This window comes from Mus caroli, unplaced genomic scaffold (genome assembly GCF_978045245.1).
Source record: "Mus caroli unplaced genomic scaffold, Mus_caroli_1 scaffold_13, whole genome shotgun sequence".
NCBI lineage: Eukaryota > Metazoa > Chordata > Mammalia > Rodentia > Muridae > Mus > Mus caroli.
In genome coordinates, this window is record NW_028227268.1 from 45,712,494 (window position 1) to 45,737,514 (window position 25,021).

The 25,021-nt window shown below is 41.5% G+C and overlaps 1 protein-coding gene across 1 annotated transcript in view; it reads right to left on the reverse strand.

Annotated features, from left to right (window-relative positions):
* Blmh (bleomycin hydrolase) overlaps positions 1 to 24,700 on the reverse strand; it is a 42,103-nt gene extending 17,403 nt beyond the window's left edge. Inside the window, exons 1-10 of the mRNA XM_021175793.3 lie at positions 24,461 to 24,700; positions 23,929 to 24,126; positions 20,243 to 20,352; positions 19,137 to 19,278; positions 17,739 to 17,827; positions 15,452 to 15,544; positions 4,246 to 4,401; positions 3,322 to 3,480; positions 3,151 to 3,218; positions 1,355 to 1,472 (exon numbers count right to left, since the gene is read on the reverse strand). Of these exons, the coding sequence (XP_021031452.1) occupies positions 1,355 to 1,472; positions 3,151 to 3,218; positions 3,322 to 3,480; positions 4,246 to 4,401; positions 15,452 to 15,544; positions 17,739 to 17,827; positions 19,137 to 19,278; positions 20,243 to 20,352; positions 23,929 to 24,126; positions 24,461 to 24,473 (1,146 nt within the window). The 5' untranslated portion in view covers positions 24,474 to 24,700. The remainder of the gene's footprint in view (positions 1 to 1,354; positions 1,473 to 3,150; positions 3,219 to 3,321; positions 3,481 to 4,245; positions 4,402 to 15,451; positions 15,545 to 17,738; positions 17,828 to 19,136; positions 19,279 to 20,242; positions 20,353 to 23,928; positions 24,127 to 24,460) is intronic.
* Between the last annotated feature and the right edge of the window lie 321 nt (positions 24,701 to 25,021).

A 25,021-nucleotide genomic window follows, 5' to 3' on the forward strand; every position in this document is an offset into this window, starting at 1 on the left:
TTTTTATGTGTAGGAGTGTATGCATGTATCTTCTGAATGCTTTCTCAATCTACAAAGGCCACAGCAATTGTATTACACACACCTGTCTGTATCTTGGTGTGGGGATCTCTCTAGCTATAGAGCTGATGGAACGGTGAAGAAAACAGCTCCCTAACTGTAAGAGCTCACCTCTGCATCTATTTAGGCAAAGTACATGAGGGTCAGGAATGAGCATAGGCTACCTAATTAGTTCAGGATGTTTCATACTTGAACTCACATAAAACTGAGACCATCAGAGTCCTGCTACTTAAAGACCCAACTGTATAATTTGTATAAATGTAATTAACCCTGTAAGATAAGGTTTTGGTTTTGAACTCTTTTGCTTTGAGGCAGACTCTTGAGTGACTGCCACTCAGTCTTCCTGTCTTGGGCTTCCAGGGCTGGGGCTGCAGGACTGCACACTATAGCCAGCTAACATTAGATGGGACTGAGGGAGCACAGGCTCTGGAGCACTGTGAGGAGAGAGGAGCATCTTCCCACAAAGCAGAAGGGATAGGAGGAAGGCATACAACGAAAGCCCAGCCCACCCTCAGCTTTGCCTAGAAAGCACACAAAACAATTCAAAGAAATACTTCAGAAATATCAGGACTTTAGGAGAATAGTTAAGAAAGTCTGGCATAACAATATGCAAGATATTTCTAAATGCTTTAATGATCAAAAAATCTAGTGAGCAGCATAGAATAAACAACAACAAAATATTTCCTAAAGTATTTTAGGTAAAGTAGTTAGCCGCAGTGCCTTGCTGGTGCTGGTGCTGGAGAGAGGACATGCTGCATCTCAGGGTAAAGAACTAATGTAGGTCAACTCCTCTCTCCTGTGCCCCTGGCAGTTTTACAGCCTGGAACGGGTGCCATCAATCACAAAGGACTTAAAGAATTAGCATCCCAGTGTGTACAAATCCAGTGATGGGCATGGAGGTCACAGGTTACTGTGCATGACAGTAACTCGTGAATGTGAATGACCAACGCAAAGGTGATTGTGAGCAAGGCCATCGAGATGCAGACACTCTAAGAACCCACTTCAACTTCTTAGAAGACATCTTTTCCTAGCATCCTTCACTAACCTTCCAAAAGAAGTTATCTCTTTGCTCCTTGCTGACCTAAATTCTTGTCTTCATAGGACATTATTGTTTTTATTACTACTGAGCAAGTAACTAAACAGCAAGTGATACAGGAACATCTTAGCATCTTACTTGGAAGCTAGTTCAACAGGAATCAAATATAGTAACTGTGGCTCTGCTGGACAGACAGTCTACAGGAGTGTGTGGACCCACCTGCCCACCAATGAACCTATCATGACACGCTGGGGAGCTTACCTTCTCTGAGACAGCAGTGAAGGTCATGGCGTGGGTCATGAGTGACTCACCAAAAGCCAACCTCTCAGCTTTATTCATGTTCTTCAAGGAGACACCGAACACTAACTCATGGTCATAGCTGTAAAAGAGGGACAGAGTGAATGAGAGAGCTTGGTCTGGCTATGTGAGGACACTGAGGTAACTGGAGCCTGACAGCCCCAAAGGAGTGGCTCTGCACAAACGTACACTTCACTACACTGTGCAGGACAATACAAGAGCATTAAATATAAACCTTCGAAAGTAAATATTGACAAGTGTGATTTGTACTGTTATTCTGGCAAGAAAACGTTCTTTTTTTCTTTTGTTTTTGTTTTTTGTTTGAGACAGGGTCTCTCTACATAGCTCTAAGTGTCCTGGAATGTACCATATAGACCAGACTGCCCTCTCATTTAAGCAATTCACTTGTCTTCATCTTCTGAGTGCTGGGATTAAAGGAGTACATCACTACAATGGGCAAGAAAATTATCTTTTAAAAAATGAAAATGCTTTTGAAGTAACTTCTTATAATGGTCTTTTTCAAGTTTATAGACCCTCCCAGTTTCCGAGTCAAACTACTGACTGTGGTATGTATGTATATATGTATGTATGTGTATATATATATATGTATATATATACACACATATATATATATTCATTCATTCAGAGGCAGTGTGTTATATAGCCCAGGCTGGCATTGAACTTACTATATAGCCATTGACTTGAAATCTTTTTTTTTTTTTTAATAATTTATTTTTTTTATTAGGTATTTTCCTCATTTACATTTTCAATGCTATTCCAAAAGTCCCCCATACCCACCCTCCCAATCCCCTACCCACCTACTCCCCCTTTTTGGCTCTGGGGATCCCCTGTACTGGGGCATATAAAGTTTGCAATTGACTTGAAATCTTGATCATCCTGCCTGCACTCTCCATTTCAAATATAAAACTGAAAAGCTTCACCATTATAGTATTTTTTTCTTTTTGTTAAGACATTACTGAACTTTCCTACTAGTCAGAATTATTTATGGGTAAATCAAAAATGATGTATTTATTTTATGATTTTTGTAAAGACTGCATATGTGTGTCTATGTGAGTATATGCCCCAACATGTCTGCAGGTGCCCACGGAGGTCAGCGAGAACATCAGAGCCCGTGGAGCTGGAGTTACAGGTGGCTGCGAGCTGGCTGCCATTAGCTGGGAACTGAACTCAGGTCCTTCCTCTGCAAGAGCAGCAAGTGCTCCTGACCACGCTCAGCCGTCCCTCCAGCTCCTAAAACGATGTCTTTTAAAATCAAGGAATCTTGTCTGATTCAGCTTGGAAATGAAGCTTTGATGTCATCAAAGATGAAGGAGAATGAGTTAAGGTAAATATATAAATTAGCCCAACTTGTCCTAAAGAGAATATACACAAGGCATCAAAGGAAGAGAAGCATTTAAAGATGGATCAGTAAAAAGCTCTGCAAAGTCTCGCATTGCACCCCAAGTGTGATGAGCAGATCCCAGGTCACCTACTGTGTGTTCAGAGTCTTTCTCATATAGGACAGCATCTTAGGAACCCCAGTGATTTCTGCTCTAGTGTGATCTTGGTTTCCAGAGTTAAAGAAGTTACACATGTGCAGTCTCTGGCAGGAGCAGAAAACTTCACGGATGCAGAGAGAGACCCACCCTCAGGCCAACCTCAATGTCTGGATGAACCTGAGCAGAGGCACTTCAACCATGAGTGCACTCCAACAGCAACAACCCACAAAGAGCTTCCTACTTTGAACTCTGTGCACTCACACATTCATGTCACTGAGGCCCAGCTTGCCATTGAAGTGTTTTCCAACATCACAGCCAAACCACACAGCCTAGAAATAGAAGAAAGTCAACATAAACCAGAGTAGTGAAAAGGAAAGCAGCAGCTGTTTTAACCCCCATGTGGGAGACACAGAAACTTAAGGCAGTACTAACCTCTCCATCTTTGATGGAGGCAGCAACCATCTTTTTCAAGAAGTCAATGGGCTGGTTGTTATACAGCGTTTTTCTCCCTCCAACCATATTGCTCAAGTAGTCTACTGTGTACAATTTATTGTACTTGTGCTGGGGCCGTGGGTCATTCACAAAACAAATCTTTTGAGATCAAGAACATGTATATTAGAGCACAAGACCAAAGACGTCAAGTAAGACACAACCCTCTCTACTAGATTGCTATGGTTACAAACTCATCTCTAACTACGAGAACAAACACTAAAGCCACAAGGTAAATGTAACAAATAATCAAAAGCTGGCAGTGTGAAAAAGGGCACTACACATTCTAATTAGCACAAAGAACATACTTGAGAGCTTTCTCTACCTGTCTTCCCTATGGTAAAAACTGCCCCACTGCATATATAATCTGTCATACTGCATAGAACTCATAAGGCACCACTCATGAAACACTGCTATAGGCCCTTCCTCAAAGAGTAAGAGAGGCTCAATATGTAGCAATGGAGTTTTCTTGGAAGAGGGTCAAAAGCCCACCAAGGGAGGAGACCCTGGTCATCCTCTAGGCAGATGTAGAAGGAAGGAAGAGCAAACAGTGGACGCCCTCCTTTAACAAGTTTCCAGAAAGGCCAGGAGATGAGGGTGCTCTGAGCCTAAACGAAAAATCCAATATACCACCATTTCTCTTTGTACCTGGGATTGATCTGAACCTTAAATTTCAAGGAGGAAGGTTGGGGATTTGGCCTACAGTCAGAAATCCTGATGAGAAACACTGGAGAAAGGTGCCTACTTCTGTCAGATGCATACAAACTTCAGGAACCATGCACATTAACCTGGGAATCTTATACCCTCTGTGGAAGCAACAGAGACTTGAAAGTAAATAGCCAGCAGCTGCTGGCACCAGTCTCTAACCTTATCTTCCATATTGAAGAGTGGCTTCACGTGCTCCTTGTAAAACTGCAAGGGTGTTATGGGGCCAATCTTGTGGTAATTTTTATCTTTGTCTCGGTACTCCCAGGTGAAGGTCTCTGGTGGGTTACCCAAGCAGATGCACACCACTCTGAATATCTGAAAGAGAAGGCATGAGTAAGGGTTTCATTTTCCATAAGCTTGAAAAAAACAGTAAGACAGCTATGTTTCAAACTCAGAAACTGCAAAAGAAGTCTATAACTGTACCAAGATATGGAAATTGTCACATTCAACATCTAAGTTCTCAGGCACCCTGAGCAACAAAGTTCTAAAATGTGAACAGTAATGCTTAGTAATATACAGCACATTACATTCCTCTAGCTAAGAAAGCTGCCCACATGAGGCATGGTGGCACATGCCTTTAATCTCAACACTTGGGAGGCAGAGGCAAGTGGATCTCTGAGTTCAAGGCCAACCTGGTCTACAGAGTGAGTTCCAGGACAGACAGAGCAAAGAGTGAGGAGACCCTGCCTTAAGGAAAGAAACTTGTCCATCACTGATACCCAACAAAACTGAAGTTGTTACTCTGCTAATGATCTTGTTTATTTTTTAAGATTGTAATTTTTTTAATGTATATGTTTGCAAACTTGTATATTTGTACACATATGTGTCTGGTGCCCACAGAGCCCAGAAACCATCAGATCCCATGGACTTTGAGTTCAGACAGTTGTAAGCTGCCATGTAGGTGCTGGGGACTGTACCTGGGCCCTCAGCAAGAGTAGCTGAACTCTCGCTAGCACTGCTAATGATCATTAAATAACAAACACTGCATTGCTTCATGATTTCTCTTCCACTCTCACTTCTTTCTCTCTCTTCTCTTATGGGTAGTGGCAACACTGGGAATTGAACCAGGGCCCTATTCATGTAGGTAAGTGCTCTATCTCTGAGCAATATCACCAGTTCCCCCAAATAATATGTTTAAAATATTTTACTTTAATTATGTGCATATGTGTGTCTGTGCAGGGAGAGTGCAGGGAGACCAGAGGCTTTGGATTCCTCTGTAATTAGATGTAGGACCTTGTAAACTGCCCCTTATGGATCCTGGGAGTCAAACTGAGGTCTTCTGCAAAAGCAGACCATGCTCTTACAGGCCTCAAATAACATGCTTTATTCAAAATATAAGAAGACCTTTGAGTTAAAAGTAATATAACTCAAAGAAATGCTTGCATTATTTTCATTTTCTACAAAGAATAAATACTGCGCACAAGATTATAATATATAAAATATTTTCTTTTCTACCTGAAATTTCCTTGTCTTTTTTTTTCTTTAAAAACACTGTTGTGGTGGTTTGAGTAAGAATGGGCCCTATAGGATCATATATTTGAAGATATAGTCACCAAGGAGTGGCACTATTTGAAAGGATAAGAATAATTAAGAGGTATGGCCTTGTTGGAGGAAGTATGTCACTAGGAGTGGGCTTTGAGGTTTCTATTCCGAGCCCAAGTCTCTCTCTCTGCCTATGGGTCAAGATACAGATCTCAGCTACTGCTCCAGTGCCCGTCTGCATACTGCTTGATGCTTCCCAACATGATGATAATGGGCATGATGGTTTGTATATGCTCAGCCCAGGGAGTTGCACTATTAGAAGGTGTAGCCCTATTCAAGTAGGTGTGGCCTTTTCGGAGTAGGTGTGTCACTGTGGGTGTGGGCTCATCCTAATTGTCTAGAAGCCAGTATTCTGTTAGCAGCCTTCAAATGAAGATGTAGAATTCTCAGCTCTTCCTGCACCACGCCTTCCTGGATGCTGCCATGTTCTCACCTTGGTGATAATGGACTGAACCTCTGAACCTGTAAGCCAGCTCCAATTAAATGTTGTCATTGTTTAAGAGTTGCCTTGGTCATGGTGTCTATTCAACTAAGACAGTTTCCAAAATACTAATAAATTTACCAGGTGGCTTTCTGAGTTTCATATAACTTTTCTTCTACAATGTAGTTCAAGCTTTTTAAGAATAAGGACCAGAAAATTGTCCTCTGACCTTCACACCTACATCATAGAATGCTTGTGTACATGTGTGTGGGCAAAGTGTACACACACACACACACACACACACACAGAATTTAAAAAAAAAAAAAAAAAGAAAAAGAAAAAGCGCAAGGAGCATGGAGGACCATGGTCTCATGGCTGTTCTGTGTGCTCCAAGGATCTTAGCTGCACTGAGCACATGACCTGGATCTACCAACACACCTGACTCATTCCCCACATCACCTCAGGGTGATAATTTTAGAAGCATCACTTTCTTTGAGTCACTTTCCTGTTGAAAATTCAATAAAGCCTGCCTATTATCTCCCACAACAAATCCAAACTCCATGCCTTAATTTCTCTTTCTTACTTTTCTGTTCTTATGTTTAGGAAGTACGGCACGTACTATTCTTGGCTCAATTCACTGTTTTTAGCATACATAGAAGTAGCCACCACTTAGAACAGAATGCATTAAAAAGGGTTTCCTGTTTCTGTTTTTGTAAATAATTCACATAATTTCCCAAGGTAACTATCATTTGACTCCCATAGCTGTGGTTCAATCTTGCCTACTCTTAAACTTCGTACAAATGGAATCAAAAGCACACTCTCTTTTAAGTCTGGTTTCCTTTTGCCAGCACGCCTGTGAGCTTCACTCACTTCCCTGTGTGTATAAGCAATGTGTTCTTTATTGCTGTGATCCTACTATCTTTATAGAAGAAAGTTAACTTTCAGAAGAGGGTCTGCTTGCCTTTCATTTTGCTCTGTTTTCCAAGAGAGAAGCATCTTTTATTACTACTGGCTGTGTGCTTTATAGGCTTGCATGGCTGAGGCGTCAGCCACTGCCTCCTAACACTACGCTCTCAAGCTGGTTTCTGCACAGCAGAAAGGCAAGCAGCTTACAAGCAACTGTAATGAGTTACTCCAACTGTGCACTACGAGCTTTGTTTGGGAGTCACATGGACCACACATCATCTTGGATTAGCTCAGTACTAAGGCTACAGAAGGCAACTCTAGGATTTTGTCACCATGGGGACACCACCACTAAGAGCTATGGTAGAGACCATGATGTCTATGTTCAACTATTAACTGCTGAAATACACGTATATGTATCTATCAGAGAAAGTGGTCTGGTCAACTCTAAAGTAATGCAAAGGTGGTAAATCCACTAAGATCTGGCCAAGCAAAACAGAATAAAAGCTTAAGACAACTAAGTAAATTTCTGATTACTTGTAAACATATGTTAAAGATATGAATGAACGCTTTCCTCTCTAAGTTGCAGTGTACCTTACGGTATATTCTGTCCCCTACCTGTATACCTAAAGTAAAAAGTACTAAGTTACTACCTCCTCCTCAAAATTTTGCCCAAAGCAACACACACACACTCATCAGAAGAAATCTGGCACTGACAAGATGGCTCACTGGGTAAAGACACTAGCTGTTTAAGCCTGAGGACCTGAGTTCTATTTTTAGAACCAATAAAGTGGAAGGAATTAACTCCACAAAGATGTCCTCTAGCCTCCATAGGTGCACTATACAATGTATACCCACAAACACATCACACACACACAAAATAAAACTGATAGTAATAAAGTTTTAAAAACTTTTAAAGAAATCTACATTTCTGTTATCTGACTGAATTCTCTTGTGAGCCCTTTGTAAGAGAGCACTTAGTCACTCGCCCCTTACAGATCTGAAGCTTCTTAATCAAACAGACATAAGAAGGTCAAGTGCTGTCTGTCCCTCTTAGATTTTAAAAAGATTCTTCAACTTAAATTGTTTTGAGCTGGGCAGTGGTGGCGCACGCCTCTAATCCCAGCACTTGAGAGGGAGAGGCAGGTAGATTTCTGAGTTCGAGGCCAGCCTGGTCTACAGAGTGAGTTCCAGGACAGCCAGGGCTATATAGAGAAACTCTGTCTCAAAAAAACAAAAAAACAAAACAAAACAAAAGGCATCGTTTTGCAAGAGAGGAGTAGCTCATAGCACATGTCTTCAATTCCAGCACTGAAAGACAGAAGCAGGCCAATCTCTGAGAGTTCAAGGGCTTCCTAGTCTACATCCTGAAACCCCGTCTCAGAAAACAAACAAAAAGACATGTAGTTTTGCTATTAAGCTGCTTGTAATGGCGGTAAGTTACCCAAATCTCTTTGAGTCCATCTGCAGCCATGTGGAAGGAATTTCTGGCTCCAATCAACTAACAAAAAATGAACTTTAACTTTAAGAAACCTTCCAAAGTACAATCTCTGAGGCTCATGAGACTGTATTTTCTTGATATATAAAGGAGTCTCTGTTTTGAAATAACACTAGTTTCAAAGGTACAAAAATGACAATATTAAATATCCAAGTCTGCTCTCTGGTGGACAAAAAGCAGGAGTGCCATCTGAGTCTCACAAAATCTAACTGGCATTCCTAACACAGATGATGCTCAAGAGTGAGCCGTGATTCCCAGAGTGTGGGCACACGTTAGAATCTCCCAGTGAGCCACTGGTGAGTCTGGGATCCTCTCTCCTCCCAGTCCCCTGCTCCTCCCTTCATTTTCTCAATGGGACTATTATGCTTTTTACATATTTCATTTGTCTCTGCCTACTAGAATGTTAACTGCAGAGAACTAGGAATCCCTTCCCCATTTGTGCTAAATTTCCAATGCCTAGAACAGTGCTAGGTGCATGTCCCTTGTCTGTGTCTTGTAACTGTGATTTTGGAGCCAACTAAGTTAATCTGATTTAAAAAAAAAAAAAGTACTAATACAGTCAAGGGGGATGGGCTTAGGCAATGTGGGCTTTCCAAAATACTGGAAAACTAAAGGCAGAGAGATAAACAACAGAGGCGCCCTGGACCTGATTCTACCTCCCCAAAGCCCAAACCCAATAACTATGTGGTCTTGTTGATTTTGATTAAAAAAAAAAATCAATTGCTTTTAGTTATTCTTTTCAGTCAGTACTAAGTTATTGGAAAAAAATTCTCTCATGTCTTTAACCCCTTGTACCTTAGGAAGAAGGCAGTCTAGAGAAGCCATGCTGGGCATGGCTGGTCATGCCTCTTGAGGGCACCTGGCTTTCAATTTCTGATTAATTTAATTGCCAATTAAGTTGAAAATTTAATCTACTCTTACTTTGGGAATGTGTAATCTTTGTCTAACATATAATCCTTCAGAAAAGCTGAAGTCTGTATCAGAAAGATCTAATTCCTAACTCTAGTTAAATACATCTTCTAAGGGGGCTGGAAAGTTGGCTTAACAGTTAAGTACACTGGCTGCTCTTTGAAAGGACCTGGGTCCAATTCTCAGCAGCTTTACAACCATCTGTAATTCTAGTTCCAGGGAATCTGACACCCTCACACAAACAACATACAGGCAAAACACCAATAAATACATCTTCTAAGGAGGCAAGAGTGTAAATTTTGAGTCTAATTTTGTCAAGAAATTCTATTTTAATTGGTATCTAACATGGCAAATGACATATCTGCATAAGGAAAGGAAAAAATTTTAAAAAGGCACAAAAAGCATGGGATTCAGAACACTGCCCCTCAATTTAAAGACACACAGACGGGAAGAGTCGACTCTCTTGCTCGCTCATGACCATATCTGGAAGACAGAGGAGTCAGACAGGTGAGAGAGGAAGGATGTTCCAGGGGAGGGCAGTCATAAAGATTCCCAAGGTGAGAATTAGAGAATTTAAACCAGCCAATAGTAGGCAGTGAATGGATGGAAGGCTAGGAGACAGTAGTTCAGAGGAAACCGGTTCAGAAAGTTGGAACTATCCGGTTCAGAAAGTTGGAACTATGTAGAGGTGTCACAACCTCAGAAGCAATGATTATTGAGGTAATCAAAAAATCTACAGCACAGTAAAACTTAGTTACTTCCATTGTTCTAAAGTACAAAGCTACAATGCTATTGTTTTGAGATACTGTCTTACCATCTAATTTAGAAGTTCAAACTTGCAAACCTCCTGCCTCAGCTTGCCAAGAGTAGAGATTACAGGTATGTACCTCAGAGCCCAGCTTGCTACAATGTTCTTAAGAAATCAATTACCTAGAGAAGAAGAGCGAGGCAGGAGAACGAATCTTCCTTTTGGACAGGGAGAGCATGGAGGCACAATGTACATAGCCAGGGGTCCCCGGTTTAGGTGGATCTGACACCAGAGGATTTGTAACTTAGAATAGCTTACAAAATTAGGGTGCTAGTTTCTGTGCCCCTGCCCCTCCCCCCTCAAAAAAGAAATCAATTACCTGAACTTCCTACTTTACTGCTAGAGAAACTCCGTTTAAAGGTAAAATGAACCATTGACAGTCTGGCCACAGCATCTTCACAAGGATGTGAACTTTGAAGGCAGTTCAGGAGGTCAGAGGATTACCTAACGAACCTCTGACTAAGGAACAGAGAGCGGGGACAGGAGGAAAACATTCTCTCCTGCTTCCTGGTGGAGAAGACAAGGGCAAGAGCTACTTAAAAACAAAAAACTACCTAGGTAAGGAGACTTAAGGGCACTAAGTCTATCTTTGGACAGAGCAGCAATGTGCAAGGCACACCAGAGTGTATGCCGCTCTGGGACAGTAAGAGTTAATGAGCTCATGGGGTAACCAGAAAGTGTTTCTGAGATTGCTCCAGAGAGGTATATGAATTAAAGAACTAGACACACATCCCACTGTGGATCCACTCAAGCTATCTTTATTTTCTGTAATACTTTACATAGACTTTAAAAGTTTGTAAGTACTTCATTAGACCATATCTATCTTTCTCTCCTCAAATCTTCTCAATTATTATGTCTCTCCTTTACATTATTTTTTCCCACACACTAGTTCCCTACTCCTGCCTAAAGCCTTCCCTCATATCTCCAATCTTCCCTCAAGACACCATGACATCACCCTTCCTTGCCTTCCAGAGAACTCACTGGCAAGCCCTAATAGCATCTCTTCCAGATAAAGCCGGGATGTCAGTGCTCTCCGTTCTCACTCGCACTAACCCTGGCCAAGCTGCTATAAGCTCTCGCCTGTGTGGTTACAATTAACTTTCCATCTGGTTTCTGTATTTCTCCAATCTGCTCTCAAAACCCCCAGAGTGAAGGTATCTATCTCTATCCATGCATACACACATCCATGCGCGCATGCACACAGACACACAGACACACACACACACACAAACACACTCCTTGAAACAGAGTCTTACATTCTGGCCTTAATCTTGTGATTCTCCAGTCTCAGCCTCCCTAATGTTACAATTTCAGGTGTGTGCCACTATGCCCAGCTTCAAAGTACAGATATTTTAAACAAAATATTGGGTTAAACTCCCTAAAAGCTTTCTTACAAAGATTAAGATGCAGTCTCTTCACCACAGCTCTGGGTCCTATACTAAGCCAGTTGCCAATTCGTTTGTGATCCGTTCCACTTGACTCCATCCTCACTTCCCAGGCTCAAGCCACAGTGCCTTTCTGTTACTCTGGGACACCAGCTTCTTCCATCATGGGATGTGGGGTGTTTGTCCTTGCCCTCCCTTACCTGGCTCACTCTTGTCATTCTTAGTCCAGCTTTGACCTCAGGAAGACCAATCTAAATAAGTAAAAAATGAATCTTGGGGCTGCAAAGATTATTAAGAGTGGTGAAGAGTGCTAGCTGCGCCTGCAGAGGATCTGAGTTAGGTTCCAACCACCCATATCAAGCGGCTTATACTCAGCTGCATGTATCTCATCTGACACCCTCTTCTGGTGTCCTCACTGCACTCTCACACACATACCCCCACACACATGGACACTGTTTCTTTTATAAGCTTTAGAGGCTGGAAAGGTAGTTCAATGGTTAGAAGCACTTGCTGCTCTTGCGGAGAACCCAACCACTATGACTCCAGTTGTAGGGATTCAACAGCTTCCTCTGACCCTGCAGGCTCCTGCATACACACGACACACATACCTACACTCAGGCACAGACATACATACAAAACTAAAAGTATATACCTAAAAATATTTTAGGGTATTGTTATAGATTGTCATTGATAATAGGAATGGATCTTAGGGTAATTTCCAGATAATTTGGAAAACACGTTATCAGATCCTCTCACTTCCTGTCCTCTGGACATTCAAGACCTTAAGCATGTTAAGCAAATACTATACCACTGAGCTGAATCCTCAGCTCATTGTTTTGTTTTAAGGTTTATTTGTTTGTTTGCTTATTGGTTTTTAAAGACAGGGTTTCTCTGTGTACCCCTGGCCATCCTAGAACTCACTCTGTAGACCAGGTTGGCCTTAACTCAGAGATCTGCCTCTGCCTCCTGAGTGCTGGGATTAAAGCCATGTGCCACCACCAATTAGTATTTTATGTGCATGAGTATTTACCCACGTGTGCCTGTTGCCCAGAGTCCAGAAGAGGGTATAGGACCCCATGGAACTGGAATTACAGATGGTTATAAGTCATTATGGGGGTACTAGAAACTGACCCTAGGTCCTCTGGAAAAGTATCCAGTGCTCTTAACCACTGAGCCAACTCTCCAGCCCCATTAATGTTTTTAAGAACCACTGATGGTTTCCTAAGCCATCAAAATTACTTCCTCTCTCTTTTTATGGCCCTGACAAGTATTAGTTTTGGTATCTGTTTTAGGATTTATTTTTAACATACCACAGTTTGAAAGACAATACATTAATAATCCTGACGGAATATGGAGGCTTAAAGAGCAAGCCCATGGAGAACACCTATAATTGATGTGGCTACATGATTCTAAAACAGATCTGCTGAGTCTGTCATGTCCGCAAACCACCTACACTCCTCTCTAAAAAACACCTTTGGCATAAACAACTTCCATTCAAGCTATCTTAGCTTCATGGTTATTCACTGAAGTCATTGCTGAGACTTGCCCATAAGGCTAGGTAAAACAGAGGTACTAATTTGTGCCTTTAAATGAAGCTAGACTCTTCATTACCAAAGAGTCAGGTTCAATGATAAGGAGTTATTTGGAAGATTGTAAAAAATTAAAAATCTACCACATAGATTCTGTAGTGAATGGATGGAATAAATCACTAAGTAAACAATCACAGGAACAAAACACCCATACTCAGGACGTGGTAAAGCAGCATCTCTGGATTTCAAGGGAGGGGTAAGAGAAGAAAACAAACCAAAACATATGAAAATGTATGCCTCTAATTCTGCACCATTCATTGTCCTCTACTAATCCTATGGTTAGGACGTAAATCTTAAGACATATTATTAATCCTAGGATCATTAAAGCGAACACCACAGGCCAATATGACATTTATGATCTATAAGAAGTATTATTTGGAGGCTAGAGAGATAGTTAGGGCAGTTAAGAGCATTTGTTCTTACAGAATGACCCAGCTACCCACATGGCAGCTCACAACTGTCTGTAACTCCAGTTTCAGGAATCTGATGCCCTCTTCTGACCTCTGTGGGCACTGGACTGCACTTCCTGCATTTAAGACACAGCAGGCGGGACTCATAAAGTAAAAGTAAATCTTTAAGAAACAGAAATACTATCTGGACCTTTTCCATAACCATTAGCACAATCTTTTAAAAATTACTACTCACTTATATATTTGTGCATACAGGTGTAGAAATCAGAGGATTCCATCTTTCCCTTCTACCATGTAGATCCCAAAGACTTGGGTCCTCAGGCTTGCAGGCACTCATCAGTACCTGCTGAGTCACTTGCTGAACCCTGATTGTACAGTCTTCACCCCTACTAAGTTCCCATTACCTTAATCAAATTGCAAGTTAATGCAAGTTGTCAGGAAAAATGGCATCAACGAAAGGGCATCATTCCAAATGGGAAGGGAAGAGAAGGCATGGAACTGAATGTTTGCTATGTACAGGGCACTAGCACCTTGCACTCTGACATTTAATTCTTTTTGACCTCCCTGCCACCCCATGCCCTCCCACCATTCCAAGGAGGGAAGTATTTTAAATTCCAAATCGTGTCTCAGGTTAGTGAGCTACACAAAAACAACAGGACGTAGGTAACCAGGTCAAAATTTAAGTCCACGGTACATCTCACTCTAAAGTCTCTTTCTTCCTGTACTGATACTGTCCTTCAATAGAACATTTAAGAAAGTTCAATATAATTTAAATACACTTAGCAAATAAATGTTGTACACTCATCTATTCAATATGTAGGAAACAGCTGTCATGTCAGACACTGGATATGTAACCCATGAACAAACCAAGACTTGAGGTTAGATGACAGAACCTGTCCCTAGTGATACAGCTGAGCAGGAAATGCATGAATCTGACTCTGTACACATGTTCCTCTATGCCTACACTGCCTCTTTAAACAAGGTTTTCCACTGAAGGACCAAAAACTTAGGCCATTCCATACACATGTCCTAAACAGTGGTCCCACCAATGTGTCCACAGGCTGTTCTTTCCAGAGAATTTCAGCTTCTTATCTATTAGTACTGAATGTGGATATTATTAATAAAGACTTTTATCCCCCTTGATAATACATGCCGTTAACACCAGATATCTATTTGGCAACTTTTAAATTTTCCAAGTATTTCACATACATTATTTTTAACAGATATAACCATCAACAGCTCCTCATCTTTATTCTTGCAGAATAAACCCAAACACTCTGCTGTTTACCCAAGATCCCTTACATCCCACCCTACTATATACACAATCTCCTCTGCCTGGGTTCGTAGTCCTTACTAGTCGCATGGTAAATCCCTACTGCTGGTTCAAATATCCTCTCTACATAACCTGAAATATGGAGAAGCACACATGAGGCCCTAAATTTTGTCTCCAGGATTTGGAGAGGGGAGGAGAGAATGCCACACAAAACCTGGGCCTTTGAAAACAGAAACTTGCCTTTTCATCTTTATTCCCTCAGTGCCAAACTCACAGAAGGCATTATTTATAAAATGCATGGGAGGTTTTTTATATAGAAGCTAAACTAAACTAGGAATTAGGAGACTTCAGTACAAGTCCTTAAAATGCAAGCAACTGTAAATTTCATCTTTTTTTTTCAGCTTTAAAATGAGTAGTTGTTCTGTTTTGTTGAGACAGGGTATTTTGTAGCCAAGATTATAGAGCTGAGGCTGACCTTGAACTCTTGATCCTTTTGTCTTTACCTTGAAGTGATAAAAAGTAGCTTTCATTCAATTAAACATTCACCGCAGTGACTACACCCCATAGTGGCTTAACAGGCTATTCCGGGAGCTTTTTAGACAGCCACAAAGCCCAAATAATTCTTACCTCCTCCATCATGGCATCTTGTGTAGATGAGATCTCCCCTTTGGTTGCTCCACTGTGTACCAGGTTCCGAAGCCGTATACAGAATTCTCTCATCTATGATAGAAACTTATTCAGCATTCCAGTAGTTACACACGCTGTTAATAAGCCTAACATATCACCACAGCACAGCTAATGCCCTGGGCAACGTTTATAAAAACAAATGACTTTCCCCAAATGGTCCCCTTAAACAGACAGTGAAAAATACTTTCAGTAAAGAGAAAAATGTGGATTATTCCCAAAGAATACTGGATAGAGGTGATCTTGCTCTGTGACTCACAGCCCTTGGGGGGGAGGGGCATCTGGGCCAGTGCCCTCCACCCTTAGAAAAGCAGGAGGCAGACCATCACCACACTCAGCACTCTTACACATTCTTAGTTAGAATTCTGCTTGTCGTTAGCATTACCTTCTCTGCCAGTCACTCTGACCATGACTGCATAAAGGAGATTCCGAAATCTGAACTACAGTGCTAAAGCAACTTGTTCTCGCTCAAAATAAAATCCAAAGTTAAGGTTTATGATCCTTTAGCCTTTGGATAAAAGTCCCCAGAGTTTCCTGGGTAGAAAACAGTCTACATTTAAAACTGGGGAGACATATCTATGTTTATTTTTAAATGCACTCTTTTCCCTGGGGATAACAGATCTAATTTCAGCTTTGTAGATAAGAGTGGCAGATTTTGGCAACTCCCAGTTCTCAAAAAAGAGATCTGGCAAGCAGAACACCACTGCACTAGGCTTATAACCAACCCTGGGAAAATGTGGAGGAGAAATGATTCATTAAGGTTACTTAAGCCATAAAAAACAGTTCAGTGACTACATCAAATCCTCAGTGGGTGGCTGAACCACACTGATGTGGTCTGGGTAAGCCTAAGAACAAAGTACATTGTTAAAGGAAGTCTTACAAATTGTTCTGCTTGGTTTTGCTAGTGCATGAAGTAGGCTCACTCCATCTCCACTAGAATCAAATGAGCAGCACGGAAGCTGTGTACAGAGACCAATGTTAACTGAACCCAGGGTCTTTTTCCTTGAATATGTACGAGAAAACACTAAACTCAACAGAAACAAAACACAGTAATCTTAATTTCTTTTTGTTTGTTTGTTTGAGGGAGATTTATGCTCTCCCCTTTTAATTAATTAATTAATTAATTAATTAATATTATGTATATGAGTACACTGTGGCTGTCTTCAGATACACCAGAAGAGGGCATCGGATCCCTTACAGATGGTTATAAGCCACCATGTGGCTGCCAAGAATGAACTCCTGACCTCTCCAAGTGCAGTCAGTGCTCTTAATTAATGAGCCATCTCTCTAGTCCCTTAATGATTTCTTTCTTTCTTTCTTTTTTTTTTTTTTTTTTTTTTTTTTTTTTAATTTTTCGACAGGGTTTCTCTGTAGCCCTGGCTGTCCTGGAACTCACTCTGTAGACCAGGCTGGCCTTGAACTCAGAAATCCACCTGCCTCTGCCTCCCAAGTGCTGGGATCAAAGGTATGCGCCACCACACCCAGCCCTTAATGATTTCTTAAAGCTAACATCTAGTTACACTGCTTTAGATAAACCTTTATTTCAATAGTTATCATGTCTCTTTAACAAGCCAGTTATAGGCCAGACCATGGTGGTGCATGCCTTTAATCTCAGCACTCTGGAGGCAGAAGGAAGTGGATCTTTGTGAGTTGGAGGCCAGATCTACAGAGCTAGTTCCAGACCTACACAAAGAAACCCTGTCTTAAAAAATCAAAAAGAAAAAAGGAAGGAAGGAAGGAAGGAAGGAAGGAAGGAAGGAAGGAAGGAGGGAGGGAGGGAGGGAGGGAGGGAAGGAGGGAAGAAAAGAAAAGAAGGAAAGAAAGAAAGAAAGAAAGAAAGAAAGAAAGAAAGAAAGAAAGAAAGAAAGAAAGGAAGGAAGGAAGGAGGGAGGGAGGGAGGGAGGGAAGGAGGGAAGAAAAGAAAAGAAGGAAAGAAAGAAAGAAAGAAAGGAAGGAAGGAAGGAAGGAAGGAAGGAGGGAGGGATGGAGGGAGGGAAGGAGGGAAGGAAAGAAAAGAAAAGAAGGAAAGAAAGAAAGAAAGAAAGAAAGAAAGGAAGGAAGGAAGGAAGGAAGAAAAGAAAGAAAGAAAGAAAGAAAGAAAGAAAGAAAGGAAGAAAAAAAGAAAGAAAGAAAGAAAGAAAGAAAGAAAGAAAGAAAGAAAGAAAGAAAGAATCAATCATTTACAGTTTAGGTCAAGTGAACTACCCCAGTCCCTCCTCCTATTCTGTACCTTGTGATTCAGTATATCATTCATTCTTCTGGTAGCCTCTGTTGTATGCGATTCGGGAAAGCATTTCTTAGGAACAACACCGTATTTTTCTAAAAGACAACAAATTTTAGTGTTCAATAAAGTAAAAATGAATTCTTATTAGAAATCCTGATGAAATTATTGGCTGCTTTAAAATAAGCTAAATTAATAAACAGAGGTGGGGTTTGTTTACTTGCTTGAGAAAGGGTTCATGTAGCCCAGCCTGTCCTCAAACTCCCTATGTGGCTTAGAATAACCTTGAACTTCTGGCCTTTCTGCCTCTACTTCAAAAGGTAGAGGATTACAGGGACATGCATGCCAGTACACCTGGTGCTGAGGATTGAACCCAGGGCTTCGTGCATGCCACTCAACTTCATCCCCAGACATTCCAGGCTTATTGGTTTGTTTGATTCTGCAGACTGAACCTAAGGCCTTGAGCACACTGAGAAAAGTACCTTACTACTGAACCATACCTCCATTCCCTTAAATGGGCTTTTAATATGAAGTTATCTACCTTGAAATTAATTCTAATATTGTTACCTATCACACTTTATAAAGCACTCAGCATTTCTCCCAAAGGAAAATGTTTGGTTAAGGACATTTTCAAACAAGTCAGGGTTTTGTTTGGTCGCTCTGTTGTTTGGTTGCTGCTGTTTGCACTACGAGGGGTCAAACCTGGGGCCATATGTCTGCCAGGCAAGCTCTCTGCCATGAACATACGCCTCCAAAACAATGCCCTTTTCTTTTCCAATTTCTGTTTTATGAGTGTTTTGCCTGTATTTATTTACATGCACCATGTGTGTGTCCGAAGAGGCCAGAAAGAGTGTCTGGACTTACAGACAGTTGTGAACCATCAATAGGTGCTGGGACCTAAACATGGGTTTTCTGTAAGAGGAGTAAGCACTCTTAACTGCTTACCCATCTCTTTAGCCCTATTAGTGTGCTTCTTGAGTCCTCGGTGCTTTCTTTAAAACTGCTTTGGTGTGTGTGGATGTTTTGCCTGCATGTATGTCTGTGCACCATGTAAAGGCTAGAAAAGAATGTTTAGTACCCTGGTGGTTATGGAACACTGTGGGAGCTGGAAATCAAACCTAGGTCCTCTGGAAGAGCAACTAGTGCTCTAGCCACTGAGCATCTCTCCAGCCCCTCCCTGTATTTTTGTTTTTTACGGGGAGTTACCCCTAATTAATTCTTCTCCAATGAAACCTTCATAGTATCTATTTCTTTGTCAGTTATTTAAAGAGATGGACTTCACAAGTGAGAATAAGAAGTAAAGGTTCATAACTATTCTTGGAAGCCAGTCACTGTGTACATTACCACCAAAGAAATGCCCTATTGCCAAGAGCAGAGCTTAGAATTCCATTAGAGAAAGGCTCTCACCAACAATATTGACAAGCATATCCCACTGTCCACCATCATTTGTAGGGTTCATAAGCAAATACTGCACCAGTCTCCCATCTTCTGGCTCTTTTTTCTGAGCTGTGTCCACAAAAGCATTCAAGAAGAAATAACAGCGTTCAACCTAAAGTGAGAGGACATAAATAAACTTACAGGAAAAGGGAGCTCGTCATGCCACGGACAGGTATGATCAGCAGAAAGGACTCCTGGGCCAGCCAAGGGCTCAATAGAGTACGGTTTTAAAACTGAAGTTGGTAATTAAGTACCAGTATATTGTCTTCAAAAGAATATCTGAAGTTTTTAAATTACACTTGCATACATATTTCAACATACTGCATCTGTGTGCTGCATATACATTCCAGCGTTGAAATAAATCTTGCTATTTTAGAATTTTTAATCAGTAAACACTTCATGGACAGTTATATTTTAAAGATTTTCAAAAGAAATAAAAATATTTGTTGCTTTTTTTTCTTCAGAAAAGTGCTACCAAATGAAGACAGTGGGTGCTTAAAAGACCAGATGAAGGCAGGTGTGGTGGCGCACGCCTTTAATCCCAGCACTCGGGAGGCAGAGGCAGGCAGATTTCTGAGTTCGAGGCCAGCCTGGTCTACAAAGTGAGTTCCAGGACAGCCAGGGCTACACAGAGAAACCCTGTCTCGAAAAACCAAAAAAGCAAAAAACAAACCAAACCAGATGATCTAAGTAAAGATGTTTGAAAGGGAAATGGCTAAAAACAAAGTTTTACATTTTACATAAAGAAACCACAAGCAGTGAGTTAATAGATTTGGTATTTCTTCAGAAAACACAGCCACCCACCAAAGAGAAAGCAGCTGTGGGGCGAGAGTTCAGGGTTAAAGCTTCATCAACAGTACACCAGCAACCCTGGCTCTGACCCTAATGCCACAAAAGGAAAATAAAGAAATGTCCTTCTGTCTTTGAGAAGATCGAGTTCTGATACTGAGGAAATCAGAATGGTATCACATGAAAAGATATACTGTAACGAGAAAAGCAAACTAATATGAAGGCTGCCTCTAACTAGGCTGCTATGGAAACAGAAAAAAAAAAAACATGCAAGGTCAGTCCCCTACCTTGTCCCAAAAAAACAGGTAAGATTGACTAAACTCAAATTCTTCAATGTTAAATTTTTTCATGAATGGAAGTCTCATAACATTCAAACAAGAAAAGATCCAGCATCGTCCTACAATGAGAAAGGAAACCAAGACGTTATGACTGTTTTATAGATCAATGCTCCAAATGAACTTCTAACATCAAAGCCATGGTAAGAGCTGGACATTAAGACTAAACTGAAAATAACAGAAATATTAAACGTGTTTATTTTTGAGACAGAGTACCATGTAGGCCACCTTGTCCTGGAGCCTACTATACACAGCCAGAGTGGCCTTGAACTCCTGACCCTCCTCCTTCAGAATTACATGTGTATGTCACCCAGCTTGGTTCTATGTGATACAGGAATTTGTACATGGCATTCTATCAACTTAGCTACAGCCTCAACCCAGAACAGAAATATTAAATCCAAAGCAAAATAAAAGACATGTAGTCACACGGAGAAACTTAGCATTTCAAACACCAACACACACACACACACACACCAAACCGAAACCTTGTAGGTTAGGCATGGTGGCACATACCTGTAACCCTGGTACTTAGGAGGCTGAGGCAAGAAGATCGCTATGAGTTCAAGGTTAGCCTGGATAATGTAGTGAGTTCTAGGATAACCTAGAAACACTGAAAGAAAATGAACAGAGATCATAAATAGAGTACATGATGTCCAAAAAGGACACAGAGGGTAAAGACACTGTTTTTTTTTTTTTTTTAAGTTCTTCATAAGACATTATTAGTAAGGTGGGGAAAAGTCCGTTTTCTTCTTGACAGTGCTCAGATTGGTGAGAACTTGGAAAAACAAGCATCCTGCTTCTGGACAGAGAGAGCTAAGGAGATACAATCACCTGAGCTTGATATGAGAACAAAAACCTTAATTTGGGGCTGGAGAGATGGCTCAGTGGTTAAGAGCACTGACTGCCTTCTAGAGGTCCTGAGTTCAATTCCCAGCAACCACATAGTGGCTCACAACCATCTGTAATGGGATTTGATGACCTCTTCTGGTGAGTCTGAACACAGCTACAGTGTACTCATATACATAAAATAAATAAGTCTTTAAAAAAAAATCTTAATTTGGAATGAACAAAAACCTTAAATTGGAATAGCACTCATCTTACAGTGAGTACTAAGCTAAACATTAAACATAAGCTATTTTCTCAATAATGAGTTGTTACATTTTAAAGGAGGTATTTAACTAACTGGGTTATATAAACATTTAAACACAAATGATAAGTTTGGAAGGAAGGAAGCAGGAGGCTCACTTCAGCCAAAGAGCTAAAATATAATAATTTAAAAATTGAGACATAAATTTTAAAAACAAATCAAAACAAATACCAAAGTACTTTCTTCTTAAAAATCATGTTAAGGACAACAAAGTCATGCTGAGAAGTACCACTGTTCCAGGATGGAGATGCTGCTCAGTTGGCAGAATGCTTACCTAGCATGCAATAAAACCCTGGATTCATCCTCAGCACTGCATAAGCTAGACAGGGCAGTACATGCCTGTGATCCCAACACTGGGAAGTGGAGGCAGGAGGAGGCTGTGCCACAGAGGGCTGTTTCTCTACCTTCCCGCTCAGTTTCACAGCTCCACACCCTTCCTATGCCCCTGGCCACCAGAATCTCTGCTATCCTTAGATCCTAATGTTCAACCACAACACACCACCATCCCTCCATTTAGTACGTTCCTGATGCAACAAAGTTCTAAATGCACACATGATGGCGTCCCTGAAGATTTTATGACAAGCATTAAGAACATAATCATGTTTTCATTTGCCCCTGTAAATGCATAATCAGAGCTTCTGCAATTTACCACTTTCTATATCCACTTGAGTTTTTAAAGGTCTATTTCCAATGACACCCACCATTTCTAAGTGAGGTCATGTCTTTAGGACATTCAAATATTTTGACTTTCAAAACAGAGGAAATCTAATCTCTATAAGCATTCCACACTAGTGAAGACTAGGGTAACTTCAGAGTGCTACCTTTAACAAAGCATAGCTCCACTGCAGGAGAGGCTAGAAAACACAGAGCCTCTGTGAGGCCTTGAATTAAGGGTAGCACTCACCTGGAGGAAAATTTAAAGGGAAATTTTTGACATACTTGGATATATTTTCACAGACATGAAACCATGTCTACTACACATGGTCAAATGAGAAGGTTTATAAAAGGCACATATAAAAATTCTTAGTTTGCTCTTATATTAAAAGCACTCATACAGAGAATAAAGGCTTGGTGGATAAACAGAAAAAAAAAAAAAAAAAAACCACTCCCCTACTGGTAGGTTACAGATTTTCTACACTGAACAAGAGTGATTTTGTAACAAAGAAAAAAATTAAATTGTGTTTTTTAATAGAGTCATCATTGTTTTAGGCTTATCTATACACTGCCTCTCTCCTGTACACCATTCCTATTTCTGCTACTTCTGGGTGAGCTATTTAGATGAATATTTCACAGAAGTATATTACATCACCCATGTACTATGCTCATGTTCTATTAGTATTTGGAGTAACATGATCTATCACATAAGACCACCTGCCCGATTCCAGATTAACATTTCCAAGCTTACCCTAAGAGACTGCGATCAGGCCATGTAAGATTATTGTGACATATTAACCAGATCATCTGACAGACCACACATCCCAAGTCCTTCTGAACGAAGGCCTGTGAGTGCTAAGTAAGTACTTTCTACTACATAATAAGATTATTGCAAGGTCATAATTTTTTTCCTTTAAAATTTAAAAATCAAATTTTCTATGGTATAATTGACACACAGCAAAATAATACCCATGTTAAATGTATTCTTTGAGCTTTGAATTGCCTTAAGTAGCAATAATGTATTTTCTGTCGATACACATGGACTTGGAGTAGTTTCCAAAAAAAGGGAAAAAAAAAGCAAGGTCCCTTTGGTTCAATTTTTTTGAGACTATTTCTCCTGTTTGGATTCCTAGATAACCAATCTCTCAGTGTAGATGTATTTTCAACAGTTGTAACTGGACAGTAGACAGCAAAACAAGAATTCTCAGCCAGCAAGGAATGAGAATTCAAAAATACTACAAAGTAAGTACTGACAGGAACTATGAGCATAGCAACTCCAGCTGCAACCACAGAGCATATTTAAAACTAGTCGGTCACGATCTGTTGTAATCACTTTATGTTTTTTTCTATTTTATACATTTGGACTTTAGGGCAATTCTGGCACATCTCCTACGGTATGGATATTTTTCCATTAATTATTAATTATTTGGCACAGGCCAAATCTGTTAGTACATAGCTCATCTTTTGCTTTAGGTTTATCTGTCTGCAACCTTATAAGCTGTTTCTCTCTTCTGCTACTTCTAAATGAACTGTTAAGATAAATACTGCACGAGAACAAACCGCACACATCCAACAGCACATAATATCAAAACAACATGATGATATGCATTCAAAGACCACCATCTGTCACGTTAGGAAACAAACTAAATGCTAATAGGCCACAGAACACCGAAGCCACCACACAGGTGATGTTCTTGGGCCTGCCCTTTTCTAGTACCTTCTCTCTGTCTTACTACTAGTTCTGTCAACATTACAAAGCTCTGTTATCCCAGGGCCATTTTTAGGACAACAAAATATGCTGCTGTCAGTAAAGTAGGCAAGAAGTCGAAGACCTCACCAGAGCTCTTCTGGTTGGTGACTGGCTTGCCTTCCTGAGGCACAACGTGCTGAAACACATGCTGAGCACCCTGGACCGTGGCCCTCCTCAGACAGATGTCCAACAGATCGTGGGTGGTCCCGACATTCTGGGCAAGTACGAACTGAGGGTCAGAATTTAGTTTCTGGATCAAAGCAGCTACCTTTTCCGAATTTAGTCCTGTGGGAAGATCAAACGCCATTACAATTATACCCCCTCCCAAAGAGGCTGACGGGGACAGCTTTAGGATAGGGTCACCGTAGATCCTAGATTTAACTTCGCAAGAGCATCCTGCAGAGTGCTGTAGCCTGAAAGCCCTCTCCCGGCATCCTCCCCGCGTGATGTCGTCTCTCTCCTGGTGCTCTCCCGCCCTCCCGGAGGACTACATCCCGGCCCTCGCCTAGGTACCCCCCCCCCATCCCATCCCACGGCCTTTCACGCCGCCGGGCCTCACGGGTCCGCCGAGCCCGGGAGAGGACCCCTGAAAGCACTCGTGGTACGAGCGGTGCCTCACCTGCGTTGTTCATGGCGCCCAAACTGCTTCGTGGAGGAAACGTTAGTTTTCAGGGTCCTCAGGTGAGCTCTGGGGTTACACTACAGTCCGCTGCCTAGCTGGCCGGACCTGGTTCTCGCACCCTAAGCGCCGGAAGAAGGAAACCCGCTCAATGGTGGCCGAGAGAAACGGGGTCCGCGGAGGGACAAAACTCCCCCCTCGCGTTGCTGAGTCAGCGCCATCGGGGCTAGCCCCGCCCGTGGGAGGGCCGACAGGGGCGGCCTTTCAGACGCTGGGGCCGGCACCTCGGCCCGGGAGCGGCAGGGCGAAGCCACCCACGATTGCAGCCCCCACTGCCAGCATTGCTCACTCTTCGCCTCCGCTGCGCCCTCCGCCATCTGTGATCCCTCTTCCTGGCTGCAAGGGCGCCCTCCCGGGATCCCAAGCTCCTAGAGGAAGGAGGCTGAGGGTTCCGTGCTGATGAGCCCAGATCCCTCACTGTCTAGCACTGGGGAAACTGACGCTTAGAACTCTTTTGAGAAGCCAGAAGGAGGTTTTGTGAAGTGAAAAGGAAGTGAGGGG